We start from the raw sequence: 25807 nt of genomic DNA on the forward strand, positions 1-25807 counted from the left end.
ATGAAGAGAAAAATCATGTTTTATGTTTACTTTGTTGGTTATGAATGTTGCCTTATATAATTAGGTGCTTATTATCTGAAATGATTCAAAGACAATGTAATTTTAAACAAAAAGAATATTAGAACAGCAACTATTTTTCTCTAAATACACCTAAGAAACAGACTCATATTTTACTTATTTGGTTTAAAAAAAGGAAAGACTATTTCATATGTAAATAAGTTTGGTTTACATGATCACATACAAAAAGAAAATACAAACTCTTTACTCTTTTGGCTGCACTGCATAGCTTGCAGGTCTTGGTTCCCTGACCAGGGATGGAACCTGGGTCCTTGGCAGTGAAAGTGTGGAATCCTAACCACTGGACGGCCAGGGAATTCCCACAAACTTTGTTTTAAACAAGTTAAGGTTAACCGAAATGTGTAACACATTTCATTTTATTCACAAGAAAAAAAATAATTAAGCCTGGTAAGTACTTAATAACTACCTGCCCTTTTCACTTATTCTGATTCTTTATTACTTTCCAACAATAAAATGAATTTAAAAAGTCAGCTACAGGGGCTTCCCTGGTGGTCCAGCGGTTAAGACTTACAGTGCAGGGGATGCGGGTTCAGTCCTTGGTGTGGGAACAAAGATCGCACGTGTCAAAAAAACCAAACAGAAAACAAAAACAAAAGTATAACAAATTCAATAAAGACTTTTAAATTGGTTCACATAAAAGAAAAAGCTTTAAAAAAAAGTCTTGTTAAAAAAAAAAGTCTGCTACAAAACCCTCTAATACCAAACGCTCAGTTACCAACTAAGCTTCCTAAAATTGTTCTATTGTTTCTCTCAAAGGCCCGAATCTTTTATCAAGAAGGGCCAATTTCTAGCTTTCTTGAAGGCTCCAAGGAAAGACTGAGCGGGGCCAATGATGACACTATGAACAGAAAGAACAACTCAGGATAATAAAATTCCCAAGGGAATTTGGATGGACAGAGCCCTGAGCTCCCTTTCCCACCAAGGATCCTAGCATACCTCAGACAGAGGTTGAAAACACTAGAGGAGATATGAATAACAGTAACTGGCATAGAAATTCATCAGGTAAGCTTTCAATATCTAGTGGAGGACATGGTTAAAAGCACAGGCTCAAACTGCCTAGTTCCACCACTTACTAACAATATGACCTTGGGCAAGTTATTTAACCTTTTCAAGCCTCAGGCTCCTCTATAAAATGGATAAAATAAAAGTACTTACCTCATAACTTTGTTGTAAAAATTAATCAAGTATGTTAACTGCTTAGAATATGCTTGAAACACATTAATACTAACACACCTATTTGCGGAGCTTCTACTCAACAATTTAACCTCTAAGAATTTGTCCTACAGAAATAACTGGGCAAGTATATAAGGATGTATAAATGATATGGTCCACTGAAGCATCAACTGTCATGGCAAAAAACTGGGAACACCTTAAATGCCTAACAATAAGAATTGATTGACTGTGACTAGTTTAGTCAACAGAATACAATGCAGCTATTAAAAATGATGCTGTAAATTTATAATTGAACTGGCATGACATCAGAGCATAGGAATTAATAAAAAAAGGAAACTACAGAACATTATAATAGTTCATTTTCATTTCAAAAAAGGAAAGAAATGCATATGTTAGAAAATACAAATTGTTCTATATCTTAATTTTTATAATTAGAAAAGTAAAAGGAGCAAAAAGAACAATCTACTATTAAGTGATAATAAACAGGTCATTTTAATGCCTCTCAAATTTTTAAAAGCAGATGAATACTTTCAGAATACATAAAGATTCCATATGATATACTTGGGTCTTAATGGCTACAGGAGGAAAGATAGAAGCACTAGAGTTTAAGTGATAAAAGCATTCTATTTTATTTAATTAGAAAAATACAATTAATCTTTTTTTTTTTTTGCATGGCTGAATGCCTTTAAGGACAAGAGAGATAAACATTAGCTCCTCAGGGCCACTAGATAACAGGCAATAAAGGCCACTCGTTTTGCTTATAATTTCCACTGGGAAATGGTAATTACAGTAACACAAAAAAAATTAAGAGAATAGTTTGAAAGACAAAATAGGAATAAATAATAGCTTTACCTAAAAACTTCAGAATATGCAGAGGTATTAAAAAGAACCCAATACAGGTAATTTAAAGAACTTATTTTATTAGGAAGTAACAGAAATCATCTATGATAACACTTAAAAGCAAATCAAATGACAGTATATGATTATTACCTCTATACTAAAATAACCTCTGTCCACATAATCACCAAGAAAAAGGTATCGTGTATTAGCAGGTGATCCTCCTACTTCAAAAAGTTTCATCAGATCAAAAAATTGGCCATGGATGTCACCACACACTGAAACAGAAGATTATTAGATATGAAAAAAAAATCTAAAATAACAAATTTTACTTAAATTCTAATTTCGTTTACATAAGAGAGAGCATAAAATTCTATCAAGAAAGGTCTACGACAGAAGCAATCTATGAAGAGTCATGACAGGGATAATGTGTACCCGATTGTTCATGTGCTCAAGATCTAGAACAAGATATAACAAGAGTACTAAAATTTGTAGTAAGTGACAAAATTTTCATCTAAATTTATAAAACTCTTCTTTAGGAAGTCAAGCATGCACATCTTAGGATGATAAAATTATACTGGTGGCAGTAAAATATCCATTCTAACTCCATACTTTCTCATGACTTCTAAACGATCATTTTTGGCATCTGATATGGCACTGAGGTATTTGCCCCTGATGACTGAAAGCATAGTAAATAAGTATTTGTTGAATCAAATTCAATGATGGCCAACTCAACTGATGAAACCTTCATAAAAGCATATTAGACTAACGTCTGCACTCAGATTATTTAGGATCATGTTTCTTCATTGAAAACAGGCAAAAACTTTCGTTATAGGAAATAATCTGGAAATTCAAGATAATGTCCATGTAATACTAATTTAGTATATAATATGAATGAAGAAGAAACAGTTTTATAATTAGGTAAGTAAATAATGGTACAGTAAAAAAAAAAAATCCAAAACATAAATAAGTGTACCTGTAATTGGAGCCTCTACTTCTATCATGGTTTTCTCTCTCCGAAGAATGGCAGCACCCTCATTGATAATTCTAAGTGCAATTTCTTCATCTACCCGACCTTCTTTTACTAAGTGGTTCTTCAGAACATCAACCCTGGGTATCCCATCCATATCAAATACTTCTTCAGATGTCAAGCGATGTGTTGGGGGGAAAGGAACAGCTGCAATTTTTTTTAATTAAAAAAAAATCACTATTAATATATTAACATAAAAACTAATCAATGGATCTAGGTAAGTAAGAGTCAAAACTGAAAAGCTGAAGTTTTTGTTTCTTCATTTACTAGATAGAGGTATTAACTTTTAAAAGCTTTTTTAAAAAGAGAAATCAAATTATACTTCTTTTTAAAAATAATCTATATATAACAACATGAGAATTAAGAGAAATGAATTGTCTCACAAAATTACGTTTTTTCAGGATAACTAAAGCTTTTTTTCTTTAAGCCAAAACATTTTTTGATAGAACTCTCAAAACAGATTATACACTCTTCATCTTAAATGAAGTATAATAAATATAACAATATCATACAAGCATAAATAGAAATCCGAAATATAAGGTGACTGACCAACTTCCTAATAAAAATATATAAAACAATGCATGCTGGCCAACTTGAGCAGAAACTTCTGTGCTGTGTTTAGTCGCTCAGTTGTGCCTGACTCTGCGACCCCATGCCCTGTAGCCTGCCAGGTTCCTCTGTCCATGGGGATTCTCCAGGCAAGCTTACTGGAGTGGGCTGCCATGCCTCCTCCAGTGGATCTTCTCAGCCCAGGGACTGAATCCAGATCTGCACTGCAGGCAGATTCTTTATCAGCTGAGCCGCCAGGGAAGCCCATGAATACTGGAGAGGGTAGCCTATCCCTTCTCCAGGGGAACTTTCCGACCCAGGAAATCGAATCAGGGTCTCCCGCATTGCAGGAGGATTCTTTATCAGCTGAGCTATCAGGGAAGCCCAGAAATTTCTAGAAATATAGATTAAAACAGCCAAATGTTTACTTACAGATTTAAATTAATCTAGATGCATATATATATTTAAAATAATATTAATACTGCTTTTTCTCTTACCTTCATTTTTCATGTAACAGTTTCATTCAAAATCTTTACACACATTTTAGACATCAGTGCATTCCTTGCCGCTAGATTCATTTTTTGTCATCTAAAACACTTTTATAAGCAAATCATCCTCATTTCCATTTAAGTTGCTTAAGATACAGCACTTTTAAAATACATCTCCAATGCTATTGCTGCAAATTTATCCTAAAACACAATTTCCACTTCTCTAACTACTGAAATAGTTGGCCTTTTTACTCCTGTAGCATATAATTTCCATAAATATTTACCAACTGTATTGTTTTAAATTGAAATCTGTTAAGTGGAATAGAGAACATGAAAGTCCATTTTCAATGGCATCTACCTTAAGGTCATGTACCTAGGAAAACTTACTATATATCTGTTAAAATTTTGTATTCCTTTTTAACTGAATCCAACAAATGATCTCTTTATGCACTTATAATCAGCTTAGGTTGAAGCAGTTTTAGGCTTTTTACCAAATAGTACTTTGGTTTCCAAAAAAAAGAAAGAAATTTATAGTAAGAATGTAGTCTACATATAGACCCAAATGTATTTCTCTCTTTTCTGAAATAAATTTTTAAAGAAAAAACTCATTTTGTGTATGGGTATACAGTACCCAGTATCTTCCTGACCATCACTGTGATTATCAATTACTATACAGAAGACTGGAAAAGTTTAGGATGAACTGCTTCTTCACAGTTCAACTTAAGTAACTAAAAACAGGGGACTGGGTTAGAATCTTACTGATTACTGAAGAAAAGAATAAAAAATAACCATATTCTCATAGGAGAAAAATAATTTAGGAAGAGCTCAGTTCTTAGAAGTGAAATAAGAACTAAAGCAGAGGAATATAAACCATTTCTAAAAGACTTTGAAATCATCAATCCCTCTAGCTTTTATCTTTTTTTGATAGTTAGTAAAACAAAACTTGCTTTCCCTGGCCCCTTCTTGAGAACACATTTATTCCCATTATTTTTTACTGCATCTAGAACAAGGCATTAAAGTACATTTTGCTCTCCCAAACAGGGCTTCCTTGTTGGCTCAGACGGTGAAGAATCCACCTGCAATGCGGGAGACCTGGGTTCAATCCCTGGGTTGCGAAGATCCCCTGGAGGAGTGCATGACAACCCATTCCAGTTATGTCTTGCCTGGAGAATCCCCATGGATAGAGGAGCATGGTGGGCTACAGTCCATGCTGCTGCTGCTGCTAAGTCGCTTCAGTCATGTCCAACTCTGTGCGACCCCAGAGACAGCAGCCCACCAGGCTACCCCGTCCCTGGGATTCTCCAGGCAAGAACACTGGAGTGGGTTGCCATTTTCTTCTCCACTGCATGAAAGTGAAAAGTGAAAGTGAAGTCGCTCAGTTGTGTTGACTCTTAGTGACCCCATGGACTGCAGCCTACCAGGCTCCTCCATCCATGGGACTTTCCAGGCAAGAGTACAGTCCATGGGGCCACCCAAATATAGCTATGTCAGATTCTAAAAAAATAAAAACCTTTATTAATGTATGTTTTTCTTCAACCAACGATTAAACAGACTATTATACTATATGCTATTGGAGAAGACAATGGCAACCCACTCCAGTACTCTTGCCTGGAAAAATCCTGGGAAAATCCCACGGACGCAGGAGCCTGGTAGGCTGCAGTCCATGGGGTCACTAGGAGTCGGACACGACCAAGCAGCTTCACTTTCAGTTTTCACTTTCATGCATTGGAGAAGGATATGGCAACCCACTCCAGTGTTCTTGCCTGGAGAATCCAAGGGATGAGGGAGCCTGGTGGGCTGTCGTCCATGGTGTCGCACAGAGTTCAGGACACGACTGAAGTGACTTAGCAGTAGCAGCAGCAGCAGCATACTATATGCTACAACCAAATTTGCCACTATCAGTAAATCAACTGTTTAAAAGCTACAGAAATTAACAATTACTAAATAAATCAAAAGTTACTTCTGGGACATTATGAAAATGAAAAGTTTAAATATATCTTAAATAAAAATTTCTGAGATCAAACTGGGATATTTTTCTCATCAGGCCAAGAGAATTTCTCCTCTACTCAGGGAAAGAGATACTGTTTAAGATGTTGCATTCCAGATTACGCAGAACATAACTCCTAATAATTAACAACATAATTCCACTAATAGCTGAACTTTGTTCAAAATACAGAACTTCCTAAAAACCTTTGTGGGAGACCTTCCCCTCCATCAGCCAGTCACCTGTGGTACCGCATGTTTTCATGCACACTGTGATGCCCCACTGCAAATCACACCAAGGTACTGCTCCTCTTTAACCAAGAGTCAGAATGTCCTATTCATTTGGGAGAAAAAAGTATACTGCCCCCAGACCTATGTTTTCCATTTCTTTTTCAATTCAAGGCATACTTTTAAATCTCAACAACAGCTACAATACCTTTTAAGGAATGGGCAGGTAGAGGGGTGAAGAAATGTCACCACAGGTAAAAGCAGATGAAAACTAAACACAACACTGAAACAGGAGAGTAGAAAGTTTTGGAAAAATGTTTTAATACATCAGTAAATAAGAAAATAAGAGGCAAAAAGGCATTGTGCTCTTTGGCAGGTGGAAAAAGGAGCTATAGCAGGTGATCTAACTAAGCAAAAGAAAACTGACCAAATAGAATTTGGCCTAATAGGAAATTACTTACTGACACTGCTGGTCAATAGAGGGTTGAATTTGTTATTAACTGAGAAATTAATACTACCATTTTGCAACTCCTAAGGTACTTTTAAAGCATTTCCATCTAATTTTAGGTTTTTAATTGTTTTTTTACATTTCTAATTCATCTTCAGCCAACTATTCCTGTTTTCCAACTCTTCTAAGTTTTAGATAGGGAAAAACCAGCACATAAATGTATGTACATACAATGTGAATGGTCAATAAACAGAGGAGCTTTTCCCTGTTGCCCAACCCTAAGCAAAGACTGCAAACTATCAGCCCAATGAGGCCTCCAACACTATGTGGGGCATAGCCTGCGCCACCTGAAAACTCTACTCCAAAGTAGCATTCAGATGTCTGTGCTTTTCATCACTGCCACTACTCGCAACTGTCCAAAATAAGTTCCTCTTGAATTTATTCTATTTCTTTTATTCACACCATGAGTAAGAGCAAACTCCGGGAGACAGTGAAGGACAGGGAAGCCTGGCATGCGGCTGTTCACAGGGTCACAAAGAGTCAGACAGGACTCAGCGACTGAACAAGAACATCCTCAGGCTGTTCCCCTCCCTCCCAATCCTCTTCATTCAGCCTCCAGAATTCCCACCACTCTGAGCAGAAGAGGCTACAGTCTTTTAGCTCTCCATTTCCACATCTAACATCATCACTCCTATGAAGAAGAAAATGCTGCCTCCTTTGAGGTTCATGTCTTCTGGCTAGTTTATTCTTGTCCTAGCCATCTACTACACTTCTGGTCAACTCTTACATGAAACTCGGGTTCCTAGTTCAAAAGCCTTCTCCTCTCTAAGCACCACCATCATCAATGCCCCTGAGGATGACCTATGTAAACCCAAGACAAGAGAGGTTCTGACCTCCACGCCACTTAAACTTTCTCAGCCTTGCCCATCATTTCTGCTCTACCTCTGAGATCCTGAACTCCAATCTCTTACTCCATGACCAAAATCTCTAATGCTTTCAGACTCACTCCCTTTTCTCTATTTGTTCTCCAATTATATCAAGAACCTGGACACCTCCCCTAATCAACTTCTTCTGGAAACCTTTGCTTCCTGTAATTTTGAAGCTATCCCATCAACCACCCACTTTTTAAACAACATCCTGAATTGTTTTGTTCTTTTCTACTTCTGAAACTCCAATTCTTGGATGAGCTAGTTTCTAAAGTTGGACATTAAGTAAAAAATCATCAAAACAATCCAGTGCTTATACAAATTAACGGTCTGCAACTTTGTTGGTCATTAGCACTTGCCAGCGATCCCATTAAACCTCCTTGTCTGTGCTCTCTCCCATTCTCCTCAGTGGAGATTTCAAATGGTCACCTCTTCCTTGAACCCTAAACTTAATTTCTCTCTTACTCAGTAATCAACTTTGCACCTTTTTCAGAGAAAATTGAGACCTTCAGACCAAATGTCATTTTTCTGCTCCTCTCCATCTACATCTATACCAGGATCCATCTTTACATTTCTTCCTATCTCAAGGAAGAGGATTCCTCCCACCCAATACTAAACATTCTACTGTGCTTTGAATGCCACCCCACCCCCAACATTTTCACTTCAGTCACCCTTCCCACCCACCCATGCCCCTATTCTGTGTTTCCTGCCTCCAACTTTCCATAGGGTCTTCCCTTTGAGTAGATAAACATACAGCCAGCCCTCCAAAATAACAGGTTGGCATGTGAGGATTCAACCAACCACAGACAAAAAATATTTTAAAAAGAAAAATATTTTTCAAGTAAAACTTCAAAAAGAGAATATTGAATTTGCCTCTCTAGCAACTATTTACATAGCATTTACATTGTTTTATTACAAGTAATTTAGAGATGATTTAAAGTAAATGAGAGGATATAGATAGGCTATATCCAAATATGACACCATTTTATATAAGGGATTTGAACATGCACTGATTTTGGAAGAGGGAGAGGTATCCTAGAATCAAATCCCCACAGATACCAAGGGAAGACTGTACCCAATTCTCTATGATCTTAAAAGCAACCCCAACAAGTAATTTTCCCTTACTCCTCATCCCTGTTTCTGCCATATATATCCCATATTTTACAACTAAGCTTCTTCAAAGAGTAATCTACAGTGGATACCTTCATTTTTTCACTTTTGTCTTCTTTCCTCAACCCACATTTATCTGGCTTCTGCTCTATTCCTTATAACTCTCTCTCGGGTTCTTGAAATCACTCACCTGGTTTTTCCCTTAATTCTCTGGTCATACCTGATTAGCCTATCTCATGAACTTCAAGTCCTTTTCCTAATCCTATGACAATGTGGCTGAGGATTCTGTCCTTGGCCCTCATATTATACTCCTCTCATTCATAACTACGGCTTCAACCAAAATCTATATTTTGTGGACTCCCAAACAGATTACTCAATCCAGACTGTGCCACTAAACTCCAAATCCCTATTAAACTATTAAATATCTCCACTTGGATGTTCCATAAGTATCTTAAACTTAATACAGCCAAAACTTAATGCATGAACTTTCCTTCCAAACTATCACCAATATAGTTGTTTATCTGGAAATTATCCTAAAAGTCTTTTTCTTCCTCACCCTAACACAGCCAATAAATAGGTCCTAGATAATTCTCTGATCTCGTTTCATCCCTTTGGTCCTAAGACACTAAATAAGGACTTTTTTCCCCTAAAATTACAAAAATCTTTTCAATTTGCCCAGGTTTCACAATAACTCGGAATACTCTTTTTAAAATTCAGATCTCAACATCCACCTGTTGCAAGACTGGATGATGCATCACATAAAATCCAAATTTTGTACTTTAACATGTCATACAAGATCCCTTCTAATCTGACCCTTGCCTACATTTCCAACCCTCATCTTTTTGCCACTAACTCATATTCCAGACACATCCTATACTCCAGATGTTATTTTCATTTTAAAAACTACATCACTCAGAAAAACCTCTGTACATTGCATTCCCTATTATTTATAGGTACACTATTTCCATATTTTGTCTAATTTCTCTTTGTCCTTAAACTTCATATCAGTGTTCCAATTCTTGAAAAATGTTCCTGTTCTTTGGCTAGGTTACCTATCAGCTGCACTATAACTACCTTGCTTCCCCCTCAAGCTTACGAGCTCCTTAAAAGGGAGCAAGCTGTCTTTCATCACTATATAGCTAGTGATTAGAACATAGGTACTAATGAGCATTTACTGAATTAATGAAACATTAGTTACTTATCTTTACACTAATTTTGGAGAAAGCAATGGCACCCCACTCCAGTAGTCTTGCCTGGAAAATCCCATGGATGGAGGAGCCTGGTAGGCTGTAGTCCATGAGGTCGCTAAGAGTCAGACACGACTGAGCGACTTCACCTTCACTTTTCAGTTTCATGCATTGGAGAAGGAAATGGCAACCCACTCCAGTGTTCTTGTCTGGAGAATCCCAGGGACTGGGGAGCCTGGTGGGGTGCCATCTATGGAGTCGCACAGAGTTGGACCCGGCTGAAGCGACTTAGCAGCAGTAGCAGTACACTGATTTATACAGCAATGACAATATATTTCTAGTGCTTGCTTTCATATACACAATCCTATGATTCTCAGAGACATCCTATGAGTTTGGTAGGGCAATTTTATCTCAGTTTCACAGAGAGGATAACAGGTTCAGACAAGTTAATGGCTCTCTCAAGGTGTTTTAACTAGTAAGGGGTAGAGTCATGATTGAAACTGAGGTCTTCAGAATGCTACTCCAGTACCACCTGTCTTATACCAACACGACAACAATGCTCTTCTGACTCAGAGTCATCAAGTCTCCTGATCAGGAAAAATGGTATAACCCACCCAGATGCCAGGGGTAGAAGCACGCATTAGCCACATGCTTTAAGGAAAGGTTCAATAAATCCTACAGCACTGTCTTCAAAATTTCTAGGTATCCCTTGAATTCCTTTTAATTTGTAGTGGTTCTTTGAACACGATACCCTTCCCTCAAAAATTAGTTTTTCCTTCCTGGCTTATTTTTGTTATGATATCATCATTCTCTGTCACTCAGATTTAAAATTTTGATGTCACTGTTCTCTTTCTGGACTCTAGTTCTATTTTAAATGTCCTCTATTTTATATCTCCATTGCTGCAATGCTAGTTCAAGTTCTTATCACTTTGTGTACTAGAAAAATCTAAGCTCTACTTTTCCTCCCCCTTTATTGCACAAAGCACAGCTAAATAAATCTACTCAAAATACTGGGGTGGTTTCCACCCTAATTTCTTTTCTACCCTTTACCGTTTAGTCAAAAAAGGACTAATGAATAAAGGAGACAAAAGTCTGAAACTTATTTTTCAAAGTCCTTCTTAACCATCCCCAGTCTCTTACCTATCACTCCAATCTCTGCCTTTAACTACAACTGCTCAATTTAAACTATCACTAAAGCAAAATAAGTTTCATTACTGTTTTCTTAAAAAAGTTTGCTCTTCTACCTGTTTCATTGCCACACCCAGTCATTGCTCCCGTATATCTACTTTCCAATATTACTCAGGATTTGTGTCATATTTGATTTTTCTCTTTCTCATAATTCATCCATGCCATGGTCATTTTACACTTGGACTACTCCATTAACCTTCTGACACCCTGATTTTAGTCTCTTCCATTTTAATCAGTAATCACTTATCAACAATATCTGTTACCTTTCAAAAACCAAATCATTGGGTCATCCCTCTACTTTAAAACTTTCAATAATGTGTCAGGCCAGGCACTATGGTACAAATTTTCATGAATTGTCTCTGTTAATCCTTCAAAAATCCCATAACTTTATTAACTGTATTTTGCAGATGAGAAAATTGAGGGCTGGGGTACTCAGTATCTTGTCCTCAGTGAAACGATTAAGGCAGAACTAGGCAGTCTTAATTCAAACCCAGGCAGTCTTAATCATCCAATGTTCTTAACCATCCAGAGGCTATACTCCCTAAGTTTCAGGTCCTCAACTTGGTGTTCAAAAAAGCTTTTTCAACTTCATCTGCTACTTCTTGCCAAGAACTTTACACAATACTGTCACACATTCCATGCTTTTTTCAAACTCATGCCTTTCTACTGCTGTTTTCGCTACTAGAAAATATTTTCTCCTTCTCTGCTAAGTCGCTTCAGTCATGTCCGACTCTGTACGACCCCATAGATGGCAGCCCACCAGGATCCCCCGTCCCTGGGATTCTCCAGGCAAGAACACTGAAGTGAGCTGCCATTTCCTTCTCCTCCTCAGCCCCACCTTAATATCTGGAGAAATTCTACTCATCCTGTAAGGTTCCCCTCAAAGTATAATCCTTTCAGTGAAGCTTTCTCTCTAATTAAGAGTCAATTCCCTCTATAAAGCTCCAACAGCACTTCGTACCTAATTCATTATATTATTTATTTGCAATAGTGTCTCCTCCACTAGACTGCCTCCAAGAAAAATCTATCTTGCTTAATATATCTAATTCAATTCTGTATCCCTAAAGCCTAGTATAATGTCTGGTACAAAGAGGTATTCAATAAATGATGCACAAATAAATGGTCCCAATCTTCTGCTTATTTGAATCCTACCCGTCCTTAAAGCTCTTTCCTCCTATACAAACCCTTGCTAGACCAATCAAATCTAGACCCATACCTATCTCCTTTGAACTCAACTTGCTGGGTCTGCCACTTAACTGGCAATTATTATTCACACAGCCTTATGACATAAATTATTAACTTTTCATGAGTACCTATTTCCCCAAGGACCAAGATTGCATTTTATCTTTTATACTGTTTCCCTACAGTTTTTAGGTATATGGCAGGCATTAAATAAGTAGTTGCTATTTGGTTACTTTGAATTTCAAAAATAAATTTTACATATCATATAAAAATGTCAATTAGTGTTAGCTTATTTCATCTCTATGTAAAAGTAAACATTTTTATACTGAAATGAAATCATAGGATTGGCACTAAAACACATCTCATCTAATAAATCAAAATTCTTTCACCAAACTTTTCCTTATAACTTTCGCCAATTCATTCAACAGTACCGGAACCTGAAGATTTTGCCTCATTACTGAGCAGCTATATTTTTTCCTTGGCATTTTCCTTCCAAGATGACTTGTTGCCAAAGTGTTCTCTTTCCTTCTCACTGCTGACTTCTCTCTGTCTCATATACAAACACGCGCGCGCGCGCGCACACACACACACACACACACACACACACACACACTTCTCTGTTCCCCTGCTTTCTCTAGGACACATGGTACTAAAGATTTAGTATGCTTAACAGTTTGACTAGGGTAAAAAGGAAAAGGAAAATCATTTTCAAGAATTATCTCTTTTAGATAGGTTAAGTCCATAAAACAGATTTTGTTAAAAAAAAAAATTAAAATTCACGTTGCTTTAAAATATAATGAACTGGGGCTTCCCTGGTGGTGCAGAGGTTAAAGTGTCTGCCTGCAATGTGGGAGACCTGGGTTCGATCCGTGGGTTGGAAAGATCCCCTGGAGAAGGAAATGGCAAGCCACTCCAGTATTCTTGCCTGGAGAATCCCATGGACGGAGGAGCTTGGTGGGCTATAGTCCACGGGTTGCAAAGAGTCGGACACGACTGAGTGACTTCACTTTCAGGGCTTCCCTATGACTCAGTGGTAAAGAATCTGTCTCTCATTGCAGGAGACACTTGTTCAAGCCCTCTTCTGAGAAGATCCCACATGCCATGGAGTAACTAAGCCCATGCACCACAACTACTGAGCCTGTGCTCTAGAACCTGGGCACCGCAACTATTGAGCCCACACGCCCTACAGTCCATGCTCTGCAACAAGAGAAGCCACTACAATGAGAAGCTCTCGTACTACAACTAGACAGTAGCCCCTGTTCTCTGCAACCAGAAAACAGAAAACACAGCAACAAAGACCCAGCACAGCCATAAATGGATAAATACAATTATTCAAAAACAAGCAATCATAATGAACTAGAATTAGCGCGCGCACACACACACACACACACACACACACACACACACACACACTTGAAGTAGCTATGTGACTCCAAGACCTATGTGGGTCATCTAAAAATCTGTAATGAAAATAAGCAATCCTATTAAAGCTAAGTTACTGGAAAACAGGTTAGCCAAACAACCTCTGATTTTTGAGCAGAGGAGCAGGCAACAGGACCTAAATGAATCATAAGGCTGCCCATTAGATATTAACAGGTAAAAAACTTACAACACACACATTTTGGTTCAATCTGAAAGTCTGATAATTTAAGAGATAAGGATAATAAAACCTAGGGAATAAAACATGCTGAATGCAAAAGAAAGTGAGTAGCAATGTGTGTGCTAAAATAAACAGGTACACAAAATGGACAATGCAATGTAAGCAATAAAGGTGAATTTTTGCATTAAGCGTAATAGATTTATTAATTTCAAGGGAAAATCTAGTTTTACAAATCTGGGATCTCATCTATACAGCAAAAAGTACATTTTAAAAGTATCTGAGGGAAAAAAAAGACCTGGACATTTCAGGTCAAGTAAATTTCAGGGGGAGGAGGAAGAACAATATAAATAAATTCAGGGTTTTATGCTTTAATTACACACACCAGTTTTGCTGATGTGGCAAAAAGGCACTAGGAAAAATTAACTGTTTTTCCTAGTTTGTTTCTATTTTCTTATTGCCAACTTACTATCTTAGCTAAAGATAAAAAATGCTTGACAGAAAATAGTTAAGAGGGCATACTATCTCACTTAAACCACTTGGGCTCCACCAACTTTTAAACAAATGAATTTGACCAGAGCCAGAAACTGGAGCAGGCCCAGAACTGTCTTAACCAGGAAACCTAATCACACATAATCAGGGATATGGAATTACCACTAATAATTTCAGTGAATAGATAATTTATACATGAATCACCTACCATATTCCAAGATCTCAAACTTCACATAACGTGAAATTCAGGCATTTGATACGAAACACAGAAGACCTATTCCCCTTCAAAAGCTATGACCATAAAATACAGGCCTCTTGGCTAGAAGTGTAAGAGCATAAAATCTGAGATAACAGGGAAAGTTTCAGGGAGTAAAACACTATAGTCAATGCCAACGATGGTCTCTATAACCTTACCACTATGAAATGGTGCAAAACCAGCACATACTAGACTTAAATCTAGATTTGTAACAAGTTACACTTAAGTTGAATTAGCATGGTGGTTATATAGCTTCAGCGAACTGGTGTTCTTTGTCATCAAATGAAACATTATACTACAATTACTGAGGAAGGCAAGAAAGAAGCTTGAAAATGAAATATAAAAGATTTCTACAATGAAAGGTAAATTTCCCAGTAACTTCCAAGGAAGCTAGAAACTCCTGGAGCAGCACAAACCAGTCTATTGCACACTATCTCTAAAGCATGTGATCCATATCTGCCATTCCAACTAGCTAACAAATACCATAAAGAAATGAAAGTTGTCTTGAAGAGCATACTACTAAGTACATGGTATCTTATATCCACAAGTTCTACTATGATTTTCTATATCAACAAACTCCCATTTACCTAAATCAAATGACTTTTATTTCCTACCAATAAACTGCAAATATGACTATGTCTTGTATTCACAATCCACCCCTAAGGAATATGCCCTATGTCTGGAATCTTATTTTTACTGTATTAAAGAAGTACAAGGGAAACATTACCATATAAATGTCAAAAAACAAGAAGACTCACAAGCATTTAAGTATAGCACAAACTTACTGTTCAGAAATGTGACTGGTTGTCCCATCTAATAGTAGGGTGAAAAGTGCCAGGGGAAATTAACAGACAGCACAGGTATACTGTCAAAAAATTAACAGGCAGCTCATGTCTCCTATTCCCAACCCAACAAAACTTCAAGATTTTACAATAGCATGCATGTCTGAACTGCCGATCATTTTTCTTTCTCTTTTTCAAAAGACCTCTTGGGACAAGGATTCTATAAAAGCTTTTTTCAACTGATGCCTGGCCCGAATATATACACAATTAAGCTTTTAAAATTGTCTACATAAATCTAGATACAAATTAGTATTATCATTAAAGGAGGCTAGAATTGATAAATTAAAAACCACAAAACAAAAAGTTTTTCTTGTTTTTAAATATTTTAATGGAAACATGTCTAGTCAGATTTCCAAAACTGGGCTAACAGTGTTTAAACATTATGCCAGCATGTTTGAGAAGTTGAATGAAATAAATAAAACAAATAAAAGAAGTATCTATCTTTCAAAAATAAATGTGATACAAAAAAGAAAACTTTATTCTAAAATGATTTCAATTTATTGACCAAGCTACATGATAAAGAAAAATCATTTCAAATTATGTTCTTCACCTCCACAACAGTGTTTGAAGTTGATGGGCTCTCCCAGAGAGCATGGAAATCTTAAGCAATTCTAAATTAGCCTTCAATTTCTCTATTTCAAATTAATGTTATGACCTGTTGTAGTTAAACAATCATAAATTCTGCACCAGCTGAGAAATATTTAATTTCTTCTTCTAGGGGGAGTGTGTAGGTGTTTGCATGCACGGGAGGGCTAACCCCTCTTGCCCTCTGACCAGTGTTGCCGGTTCTAAGTAAATGCTTCTTCCTATCGCCGAAGATCTTTTTTTTTTTTTTTTTTTTACTGTCTTTTTTTCATCTCTTATGCACTTAAACCCGGGGCCCCCAAATTCTGGCTTATCCCTGCACCCTTGTCCAATCCCATACAGTTCCCCCAATTTCCGCGCGGGGTGACACCTGAAGGCCGAGTGCGAACCCCTGCGGCTGGCATTAACTAGGCGCGAATAGGGCGGACGGCTGTCACTGGGGAGCAGGCGTGGGCCAAAGGCGAGGTGATTTCTGACTGCTCATCGCCCAGCCCCGCGTGGCTGAAGGTCTGAGAGCCCCTCCATTCGCCCCGGCAAGCCAGGCGTGCAGCTGTCGCGGTGCAGGAAGCTAATCGCGGCCTCTGGGCCGCTTTGACAGGGCGGGCAGGAAAAGAAAGAGGCTCGCCGCGACCAGCAGCCTCACCCCTCCGGCTCGGAGACCTACAGAACGAAACCTCTGCCCCGGCCCGAAGGCAAGCGAGAGACCTCGGAGCCGCCGCCACCGACTCAGCCCAGCCCAGCAGGGGCCCGCCCAGGGGCCACTCCCCAAGTGAGGCAGCCAGTCACTCGCCCGCCCTTCCGGGCCCGCTCCGGAGGGGACGGTCTCCCGCCCGCCCTCACACAGCTATCTCATCAGGCCAGGCCCCCAGGGCTTCGTCCACCTCTCACCTTTGACGACGCGGTCAGCCCCGGGAGGGGGCGGCGGGGGCGGGGGTGGGGGCGGTGCAGCCCGGGCCGGCTCCGGGGCGGCCATGCTGGGCCCGGGGCTCGGCTAGGCGCTGGGCCGGGCGGGGCTGGGGGCGGGGGCGGCGGCTACCAGAGCCAAGCGGCGGCGCCGCCGGGGAACATGGCGGACCCTCTTTCCCTACAGAGGGGCTAAGACCGGCATGCACCGCGCTTGCGGGGGCGGGGGCGGAGCAGGCTCTAGGGACTTGAGCAAAATTACTGAAGCTAGGAGAGAAACAAGACCATGCCAAGGGATCAGCTTAAAATTCTGGGCAAGCAGAAATAAAAGAGAGTGAGGAGAGATGATTCGTCTGTAGCTAGTTCCTGCGGTGAATGAGTGCTAGGGAACACGACACCGGCTTTCATGGAGCTCCTAAAAGATGGAGAGATGTGACCAAACCTAAGAATCTCCCGCAAATAGAGAGAAAAAAAAAAGTATAACAATTTGACTGTCAGATTTGGGTACTTCGGTCGGTAACTGACAGAACTAGAGGAAGCGGTGTAGGTTCTAGAGCGAAGCAACGGTTCAGAATGGAGTTTGAGAGAGAATCTGGCCCTTGTGTTTAGAGCCTGGGATTGTCAAGAGTCTGAAAGCACAAAGAATGCAGGTACAGCGGACTAGGCTCCAAGGGTTCAGAATCAAAACAGGAAAGAGGAAAGGAAGGGTTTTGTCACTGAGATGTTCAAAGAGTCTACGAAATTGACCTGAAAAGGACACAGCCTCCCTCTTGATTCACTGAGAAAAGAGAGATTTCGAAGGCAATAGGGACTTGGAAATTAGCTCCTCATAAGAAATACCTCTACGGTAGAAGGTGGGCCCAGGTTTTCTACGGAAACTTTAAAGAGATGTACACTCAAAAGGAAGGGAGTAGTGGGACAAGAAATGATTGTTCAATCAATAATTATTAGAAGAGGATGACAGAGGATGAGATGGCTGGATGGCATCACCGACTCGATGGACGGGAGTTTGAGTGAACTCCAGGAGTTGGTGATGGACAGGGAGGCCTGGCGTGCTGTGATTCATGGGGTCGCAGAGTCGGACACAACTGAGCGACTGAACTGAACTGAACTGATATGTTGACACCAGCAGAGGTGCTGGATCAGTAGCAGGGATCAGAATATCCTAAGATCTATATATCTTTTTTTTATTTTTGCTGCACTGAGAGGTATGTCAGATCTCAGTTCCCCAACCAGAGATCAAACCTGTGCCCTATGCAGTGGAAGCTCGGAGTCTTCACCACGGGACTGCAAGGGAAGTCCCACGTCTATATATCTTGATGGCATAGGATTCAAGTAGGATAGGGTGAGAAATACCTGCCCATCCTCCTGCTCAATACTACATGTGCTCAGAATCTGTTCATAACAGATGGTGATAATTAGGCAAGCAATAGTCCAAACGACTCAAACACCACCTCTCTACCTCTTGACCTGTCAATCTTAATGATCCTGAGAGTTGGAATAATCTAAGAAAAGAGAAATGCCCAGTTAGTAATGTTTGCTAAGGGAGCTCACATATTATTTTCTAGAGGGAGATGAATTTTCGAGTGAGGAAGGAGTGAAAATGGATCTTTCTTACATGGAAAGTGAAAGTGAAGTCACTCAGTCTTGTCCGTCTCTTTGAGACCCCATGGACACCAGGCTCCTTCGTCCATGGGATTTTCTAGGCAAGAGTACTGGAGTGGGTTGCCTTTTCCTTCTCCATTCTTACATGGAAGTGCCATATAATTCTGGAGGGAAGGCAAGGGGCAGCCATATGAAGAGACAAAGGAAGGGATAAGAGGCACATGATAAACTTGTGGAGGGAGGGCACAACGGGTACCTAGATCAGGAGTGAGTTTCTAAGAGGAGTCTGAATCCCAGAAAATCTCCCTGAGGGGGGAAGGAGAAAGTATGTAATGTGTTGAGTGCCTCTTGGCAGGAAAGGGATAGAAAATGTACTAGCAGCAATAAAAATAAGGAAAGTCACTCCATATGAGGACTCATTGACTCCTACCTTGAATACATACCCTTCAACCAGTCTTCAACTCCTCTTTGGCTCCTCACTTTCACTCAGTCAAAAGCCATATACTGAGCCCCAGGCCACTGGGAATTGGTATTTCTTGCTTCCCCAGCCCAATACAAAAGAGCAAGAAAATACAAAAGGAATCAAATAGACAAATGACAAGGAATTAAATAGAACTATCTTATAGATTTATTAATGAAAAATACTTTACAAAAAACAGTATGTTTGGCCCTAAAATAGTTCAGCTGACTCTGAGGGTTTACAGCGGCGACTGAGCAAGTGGCAGTAATGGCTGTGCTGCTGAGGACAGGAGGGTATGTTAGTGTGCCTGACTCCCATTTGTTCCGAAGAGTAAATGTTATGTTGGTAGTCCCACATTCTAGGCCTAAGGTTTGGGGGCTGAGGGAAGGCTGACAGTCTGGGCGGGTGGGCTAGCCTGAATGATGTGGTCAGGACCAAGACTACAGGGCTACATGTCCCTCCAAGGATGAGGGATGGAGAAGACAGAAGGTCGGATAATAGGGATAGGTGGATAAAACAAAGCATAGAAGTTGGTAATATAACAGGGAACAGAATATGACGGCTTAGAGTATTCAAGAATAAAATGGTGACCCTAAGATCCTAAGGAATGGCTAGTGTCCAGAGTAACATGAATTCATCTTTAAAGTGGATCAAATAAAACCCTAAACAGCAGCTGCTTCCTTTTGCTAGGTGAATGGAAATTGAAGTTTCAAATATTCCCTCAAAGAGCCAGGTCTCCTTAGGGGTTCCTGGCACCCCTGGGAGAAATTGCCAACTCTGTATTGAGATAAGACTTGCACAACCTTGGCAGGGATGCAGGGTGCCAACTCTGCTGCAGTACAGTTTAACAGAGAAAGCTGTGGCTCCAGGAGAGGAAAGGGGTAACCCTTACCACCTACTGTGCTGCAGGGCTCTAGCCCTGACCTGTTCTCTGCCAGGGGCATCTGCTAGGACAAACAGAAACTCCTCTCTCCCTGTCCTCCTGTGCCTAGACGGCAGGGCATAACTGCTTTGCCTCCAGTCATCATCTGGGGGCATGTCTACTCTTCGAGGACCAGGGGCTCGAAATCCTGGAACAGGACCTGAATTCCAAGCTGACCTCAGGGGTACACAAAGACTGCTTGGTGGCGGCGACACAGGGTGAACAACAGGACGGTGGGAGGGTGAATGGAAAAGATCCCCCCAGGACTGAGCATGAGGAACCTGAAGGTCCTGCTGTCTTTCTGGTAGTGTGGCAGTGTGGGTTAGCTGACGCTTGCACCCTGGAGTAGTCAGGAATCTGGCCCCAATATGCTGGTTGGCCTCTGACCATGGTCCCCGGGAGGCATCTGTTCTGGAACGATGGGGGAGACTCCGGTAGTTCAAAGTCCTTCCTGTGTACTTGACCCCTTCGGAAGTTTCACCCCTGTCACACATAGCCAGAAACTGCTGGACACTCCTCGAAGTTCCTGGGGAGAGAAAAGAAACCCAAAGATTGAGTATCTTCAGTAAAACCATTATCCTTCCCAGAGGACCATTCCTGGCTGTTCCTTCCAACTCCTCACCTCTTTTAAGAACATACAAATAAGGGAAAGAAGGAACCTAGCTTTGCTTTTAATTTCATTTTTAAAAATTCTTAATATACACTAAAATCAAGTCACTGCCAATCTGTGTAAATGAAACAGTCTCCTGGATGTTGCACACTCCTATCTCACTGCATTATAATCTGTCCTCCAAAAGACAGACAGACACAAACACACATTCATGCATGGCTCTCTGATATTTCAAATACATGTTCTCTGTGATAATTTTACTCCTTAGAGTCACCACTCCAAAACATCACTCAGTTTTTTTAACATGGTACTTTCACTCCAGGTGAACTGTGTCTGCTTACATTTGTGTTCATTCTCCAAGATTTCTGCTTTTGTTTGCACTGCTCCCACATACATAATGTAGAATGCCTTTTCTATACATTGATTCCCTTTTACTTAAAAGAAGCAAAATAACTAATTTTCCAAACGTCACTTCTAAACAGTACTTCTCATTTTTATTTTTTAAATTCCATCAATAGCTGTGCTATACATATATATATATATATATATATATACCTGATTACTGAAACTTTGAGCTCTTTAAGAGCAGAGAACTGCCTTCTTTCTCCCATGTATTTACTGTAGTATTTGGTGCAGAACAAGTTGCAATAAATGCTGCCTTACTGATCAGATACTTCTAGTAACTCTCAAAGGATGCTGGTGACCTGGCAGCTCCACTGAGTAATTAGAAGTCCATTTATCCAGAAGGCCTGCTTATCCAAAGCTCCCTAAAATTTGGACACAAATATCAACAGTACTACTCAGTTCTAAGAAGATCCTTTTCCCTGGGGATTTATACCCATAGACAGGTTTCTCAACTTTGGCACTACTGATAACTGGGGCTGATGATTCTTTGTCCTAGGAGTAGGGTAGGGGTGTGCAAGGAAACTTCTCTGTGCATTGCTAGATGTTTAGCAGCATCCCTAGTCTTTCTACCCACCAGATGCCACTGGCACCTCCCCTTTCTCATTAAGAACCACTGCCTTAAACTGTAGATTTGGTCCATGAGGGGAAAAATGGAACAAATCTTGCCGTGGAGGGTCAAAGAAAGCCAGAAGGATGCTGCCCACCTTCCCCAGGACTGTCTGGGTCTCTATGCATGGCATGGGTATTCTGTGCATAGGATCTTTCCAAGTCTGCCATTTACTGCTCATCCTCCTAGACCATCCCTCAACTGAGACTTGGGATAAAAGGAGAGAAAAACAGCTGAGAGAGATGATATTTCCTGTTTTGGGGGATCCTAAAGACTGGGTACTAATTCCCTGGGTCACTTAAAATCATATCCTATCACAACTGAAGCAGTTCATTTTCATGAGTAGTTAGATTCTGGGAGCTCTGGTCTAGACCCCATGTTGCCCAAGAAATGATTCAGTCATGATTCATCAAGATCAATGCTTGATCTTTAAAGCAGTAATTCATTTCCCTTTACAACTCCACCTTGGGACCCTCCTTCCCCTTCCCCATCCCCCAACAGATGCACTGATTTGATTCTTCCCGGTCCCTGGAAAAGTACTACATTCCAGCACATAATATTAGATTTGGGGAGAGTTACCTGGGGGTCTATGGGGCTCCCCTGCCATGCTGGGCATCAAGACATCTGGGGACAGGAACTGTGGTTGGGGTGGGTAGAGTTGGGGACCAAGGAGAAATACAGGAGGGTCATGGATGACAGGGAGGGAAGAGGAGCTGGAACAACGATGCCGGGTTTCCAAAGGCTTTTTCCTCACGCTTGATGAATCCTTACAATGAGACAAGACAAAAAAAAAAACATAGAGATGAGGATTAACACACAGCAGGCTATGGTTGGGTAAACACAGTGAGGGAAGCAGGGGGATATGGAAGGAACTAGAGTACAAACGTTGCTTAATCTAGAGATGGACCCAATTTACTCGACACTCTTCGCATCAGCCCCTCTAGGAAACATCCTGACTATGAAACATCCTCCACTATGAACTTAAGACACCAAAGTACAGTTCTCTTCTCTTAATATGTCTTCCTCATAACCCTCACTTTCCCAATCCTAACATCAAGGTCTTTAGCAAAGTCCTTAATGCTACTATTAAAATTAGAGAATGAGATAGATATTTAAAAAAAGGCAAGAGGGAAATTCCCTGGCTATCCAGTGGTAAGGACTGCAAGCTTTCACTGCCAAGGTTCAATCCCTGGTCAGGGGACTAAGATCCTGCAAGTTGTGTGATGTGGATTAAAAAAAATAATAATAACAGAAGCCTCTAAAAAAATTAATAAAAATTTAAAATAGAGAAGAAATGAGAGGGAAATTCAGAAAACAAAAAAGACTGAAAAATTCTACACTCACTCTAAATATTGGGAACTAATATCTCCCTAAATGTAGACAGTCAGATATTGGGAACTAATATCTCCCTAAATGTACAGTCAGAAACTCTCTATTCCATCTCTCCAGTTACTGCTACACTCCAGTCTCCATTTTGGTGGTGCCTGTTAAGTCTGTACCCACTGTTGCTTATGACCTACTTTGTTCTTCATTTGTCATTCACTTATGTGGCAAAGTCTCAGAAATATGTTTTTTAATGTAAGAGATATGAACATGTCCAAAACTGAACCAACATTCTTCCCAACTCCTCCTTCTGGTACCGTATTTTCTTAAGTCACCTAGACTCAAAATATTGACACTGTCCTTGATTTTGCACTTTTCATCCACAATTCCATTAGTTGCCTATGCCATATACTGTCATTTCTACCTACAGGTTTTATATTTAAATTCAACTAGACCACTGCAGCAGCCTCCAATTTAGTCCTTCCTATCTCCAGCCCACTGCCTCCTTTAGTGTGGCCTGCAAGTTCTGTGTGATATGGCAAAGCTGATCTTTCTCACTTTATCTCCTACCATTCCTGTGCCTTTTACACGCCAACCTTCTTAATGTTCTTCAAACATACGAAGCTTATCCCACCTTAGGGCCTTTACACTTTGTGTTTCTGTTACTGGGAATGCTCTTCCCATGGCTTACACCTTCATATCACTGAGGTCTCTCATCACATGTTACTTTCTTAGAGCTGCTTTTCCTCACTACTCTATCAAAAAAAACAGCCCTGAGAATAACCACTATTACCTCTTTACTCCTTAGCCTCTTGCTTTGTTTTATTCTTTATCACACATTGTCTGGGGTTTACTTAATATCTTTTCTCTCCTACTAGAATACATTTCTTTTCACTCCAGTATCCCCATAACCTTGAACAGCTCCTGGAGGATTATTATAGGCACTTACTAAATAATATATTAAATAAAATAATCTATATGCCAGTGTATCTTGTTTCTTTTTTGAGATTATAAGATACTTTGTGTTGTTTCAGCAGTGTGCGCTCATAGCACCTAACACGGCCTGGCACATGGTAGGCATTTACCAAGTAGCCTAAGGACCAGATGCCAGTCCTCTCTGCATGTGACACCGTCACCAAAAGAAAGACACCCTTCTTCACTGGGTCCCCTTCCATCCCTATAGCCTCTTACCAAGTCTCCTTTTGGGGTTCTTCAAAAGAAGAACCTTGAATCTGATTCTCTTCAGAGATACGTCCTGGTTTTTCTTTTCCCTCTTTTTGCAATTCTCTTCCTCTTTTCAGTGGCTCTGATTCTCAAATCTCAATTTTAAGTTTATATGTCTCAGAATCAAAAGCCTACCAGATATCTATCAACTCAAGCTTAATACGTCCAAATTTGCACATATCTCTCCCTCCAAATATATTCCTGCTTCTCTTCCCTCAAATATTATCATTAACAACCCACAATTCCTAGATATCATCCTCGATTCTCTTTTCCCCATGTCCAGGCAAGTAGGCACCAAACATTTTAATTTCCTAGTTGACTTTCCAATGTGTCTACATCTTTCTATCCTCCCAAACTCCTTACTATGGTTCATGATATGACCCTTGCTTATAGTCTTAACAGTCTCACTTGTCAACATTCTCCATTTATCCCTTGCCAGACTCTAATCATACCACACCAAAAAGCTTTTTTAAACTCAGTTAATATCTGCTTCAGTCCTCTTTATCTGCTACATTCATTTTAATTCTCCAGGAAGACTTCCCTGATTCCTCAAGCCTGGAATTCCCCTATTTTGCTTCCATAGCATTAAATCCTATCATATTTATATTATAATTGTTTATCTGCCTCCTCCAGTACACTGTAAAGTCAAGAGAGCAGGGAGTGTATCTGGCTCACTCAACACCATTTTTCGGCACAATACCTAGAAGATAAGCTCAGAAAGCATTTGTTTCAAAGAATGAATCAATGTATAAGTGAATGATACAGAAGTCAGGCCAAAAGGAAGCCAACTCTCCTAGCAAAATAACAACTTGCCATTAAAGGTATATGAGAACAAATGCTGGGCAGAAAAGACCACCTTTTCCAAAAAGAGTGGCCAACTGTTCAGAGCTATTTATAAATTTATGACAATAAACTGGAAAAAATGACTACCTCTTGGGCAGTCACTGGGAAAGAAACTGGATCTGAAGAACTGGTGGAAGAGACTTAGTTTTCCTTTTTGTACTTTTCTATTTTTATACCACATATTTAAGACCTGTTTTTTAAAATTTTTATGAAACTGACATGGTGAGCAAGCTTCAATGTACTACTGGTGCTTTATATCCTGACCTAAACTGTAATAAAATCTCAAGTTGCCTCAGGCAAGTGTATGAAATTCTCAAAAGGCACATTTTAGAAATCCAACCACTGAAACTATTTGAGTTTGCTGATCTCTGCTGACTTGGATATCCCTGGACCTTTCATCTATAGATTACTGCATTAATTCTATATGAAATGCCCCAAAGATGAGGACTTTAAATCATTTTCCTTCTGCTGCCAATGCATATGCTTCATTTCAGCTTGAAAGCCAACTGGACCCCAATCGGTCATTTTCTAGGATGGGGAAGAACAGGCAAAACAATATGTCGTCCCATCTCTTCTTTTTCCTTTGATTAGTGCAATGGATTCTGACCCAGCCAGCAGTCATGGCTCCTCAGAGACTCCTCTCAAGGCTTCTGGGACACTTCTCATCCTGAGGAAGCCAACATTACACCCTCCAGAATTGCTACAGGGAAAGAACATTCTTCTGGG

At 39.9% G+C, this 25807-nt stretch overlaps 2 protein-coding genes across 58 annotated transcripts in view; both read right to left on the reverse strand.

Annotated features, from left to right (window-relative positions):
* The window catches only part of PPP3CB (protein phosphatase 3 catalytic subunit beta), a 47543-nt gene extending 30256 nt beyond the window's left edge, over positions 1-17287 (reverse strand). For all 8 annotated transcript variants that reach the window (XM_015104436.3, XM_015104431.3, XM_042240910.1 and 5 more), the window contains exons 1-3: positions 17068-17287; positions 3065-3265; positions 2242-2366 (exon numbers count right to left, since the gene is read on the reverse strand). In XM_015104436.3, the coding sequence (XP_014959922.2) occupies positions 2242-2366; positions 3065-3265; positions 17068-17152 (411 nt within the window). In that variant the 5' untranslated portion in view covers positions 17153-17287. The remainder of the gene's footprint in view (positions 1-2241; positions 2367-3064; positions 3266-17067) is intronic.
* A 2005-nt stretch (positions 17288-19292) lies between these two features.
* USP54 (ubiquitin specific peptidase 54) overlaps positions 19293-25807 on the reverse strand; it is a 128127-nt gene continuing 121612 nt past the window's right edge. For all 50 annotated transcript variants that reach the window (XM_060406644.1, XM_060406632.1, XM_060406638.1 and 47 more), the window contains 2 exons: positions 22271-22457; positions 19293-20595 (listed from right to left, as the gene is read on the reverse strand). In XM_060406644.1, coding sequence (XP_060262627.1) covers positions 20036-20595; positions 22271-22457 — 747 coding nt within the window. In that variant the 3' untranslated portion in view covers positions 19293-20035. The remainder of the gene's footprint in view (positions 20596-22270; positions 22458-25807) is intronic.

This window comes from Ovis aries, chromosome 25, assembly GCF_016772045.2.
Source record: "Ovis aries strain OAR_USU_Benz2616 breed Rambouillet chromosome 25, ARS-UI_Ramb_v3.0, whole genome shotgun sequence".
Taxonomy (NCBI): Eukaryota; Metazoa; Chordata; class Mammalia; order Artiodactyla; family Bovidae; genus Ovis; species Ovis aries.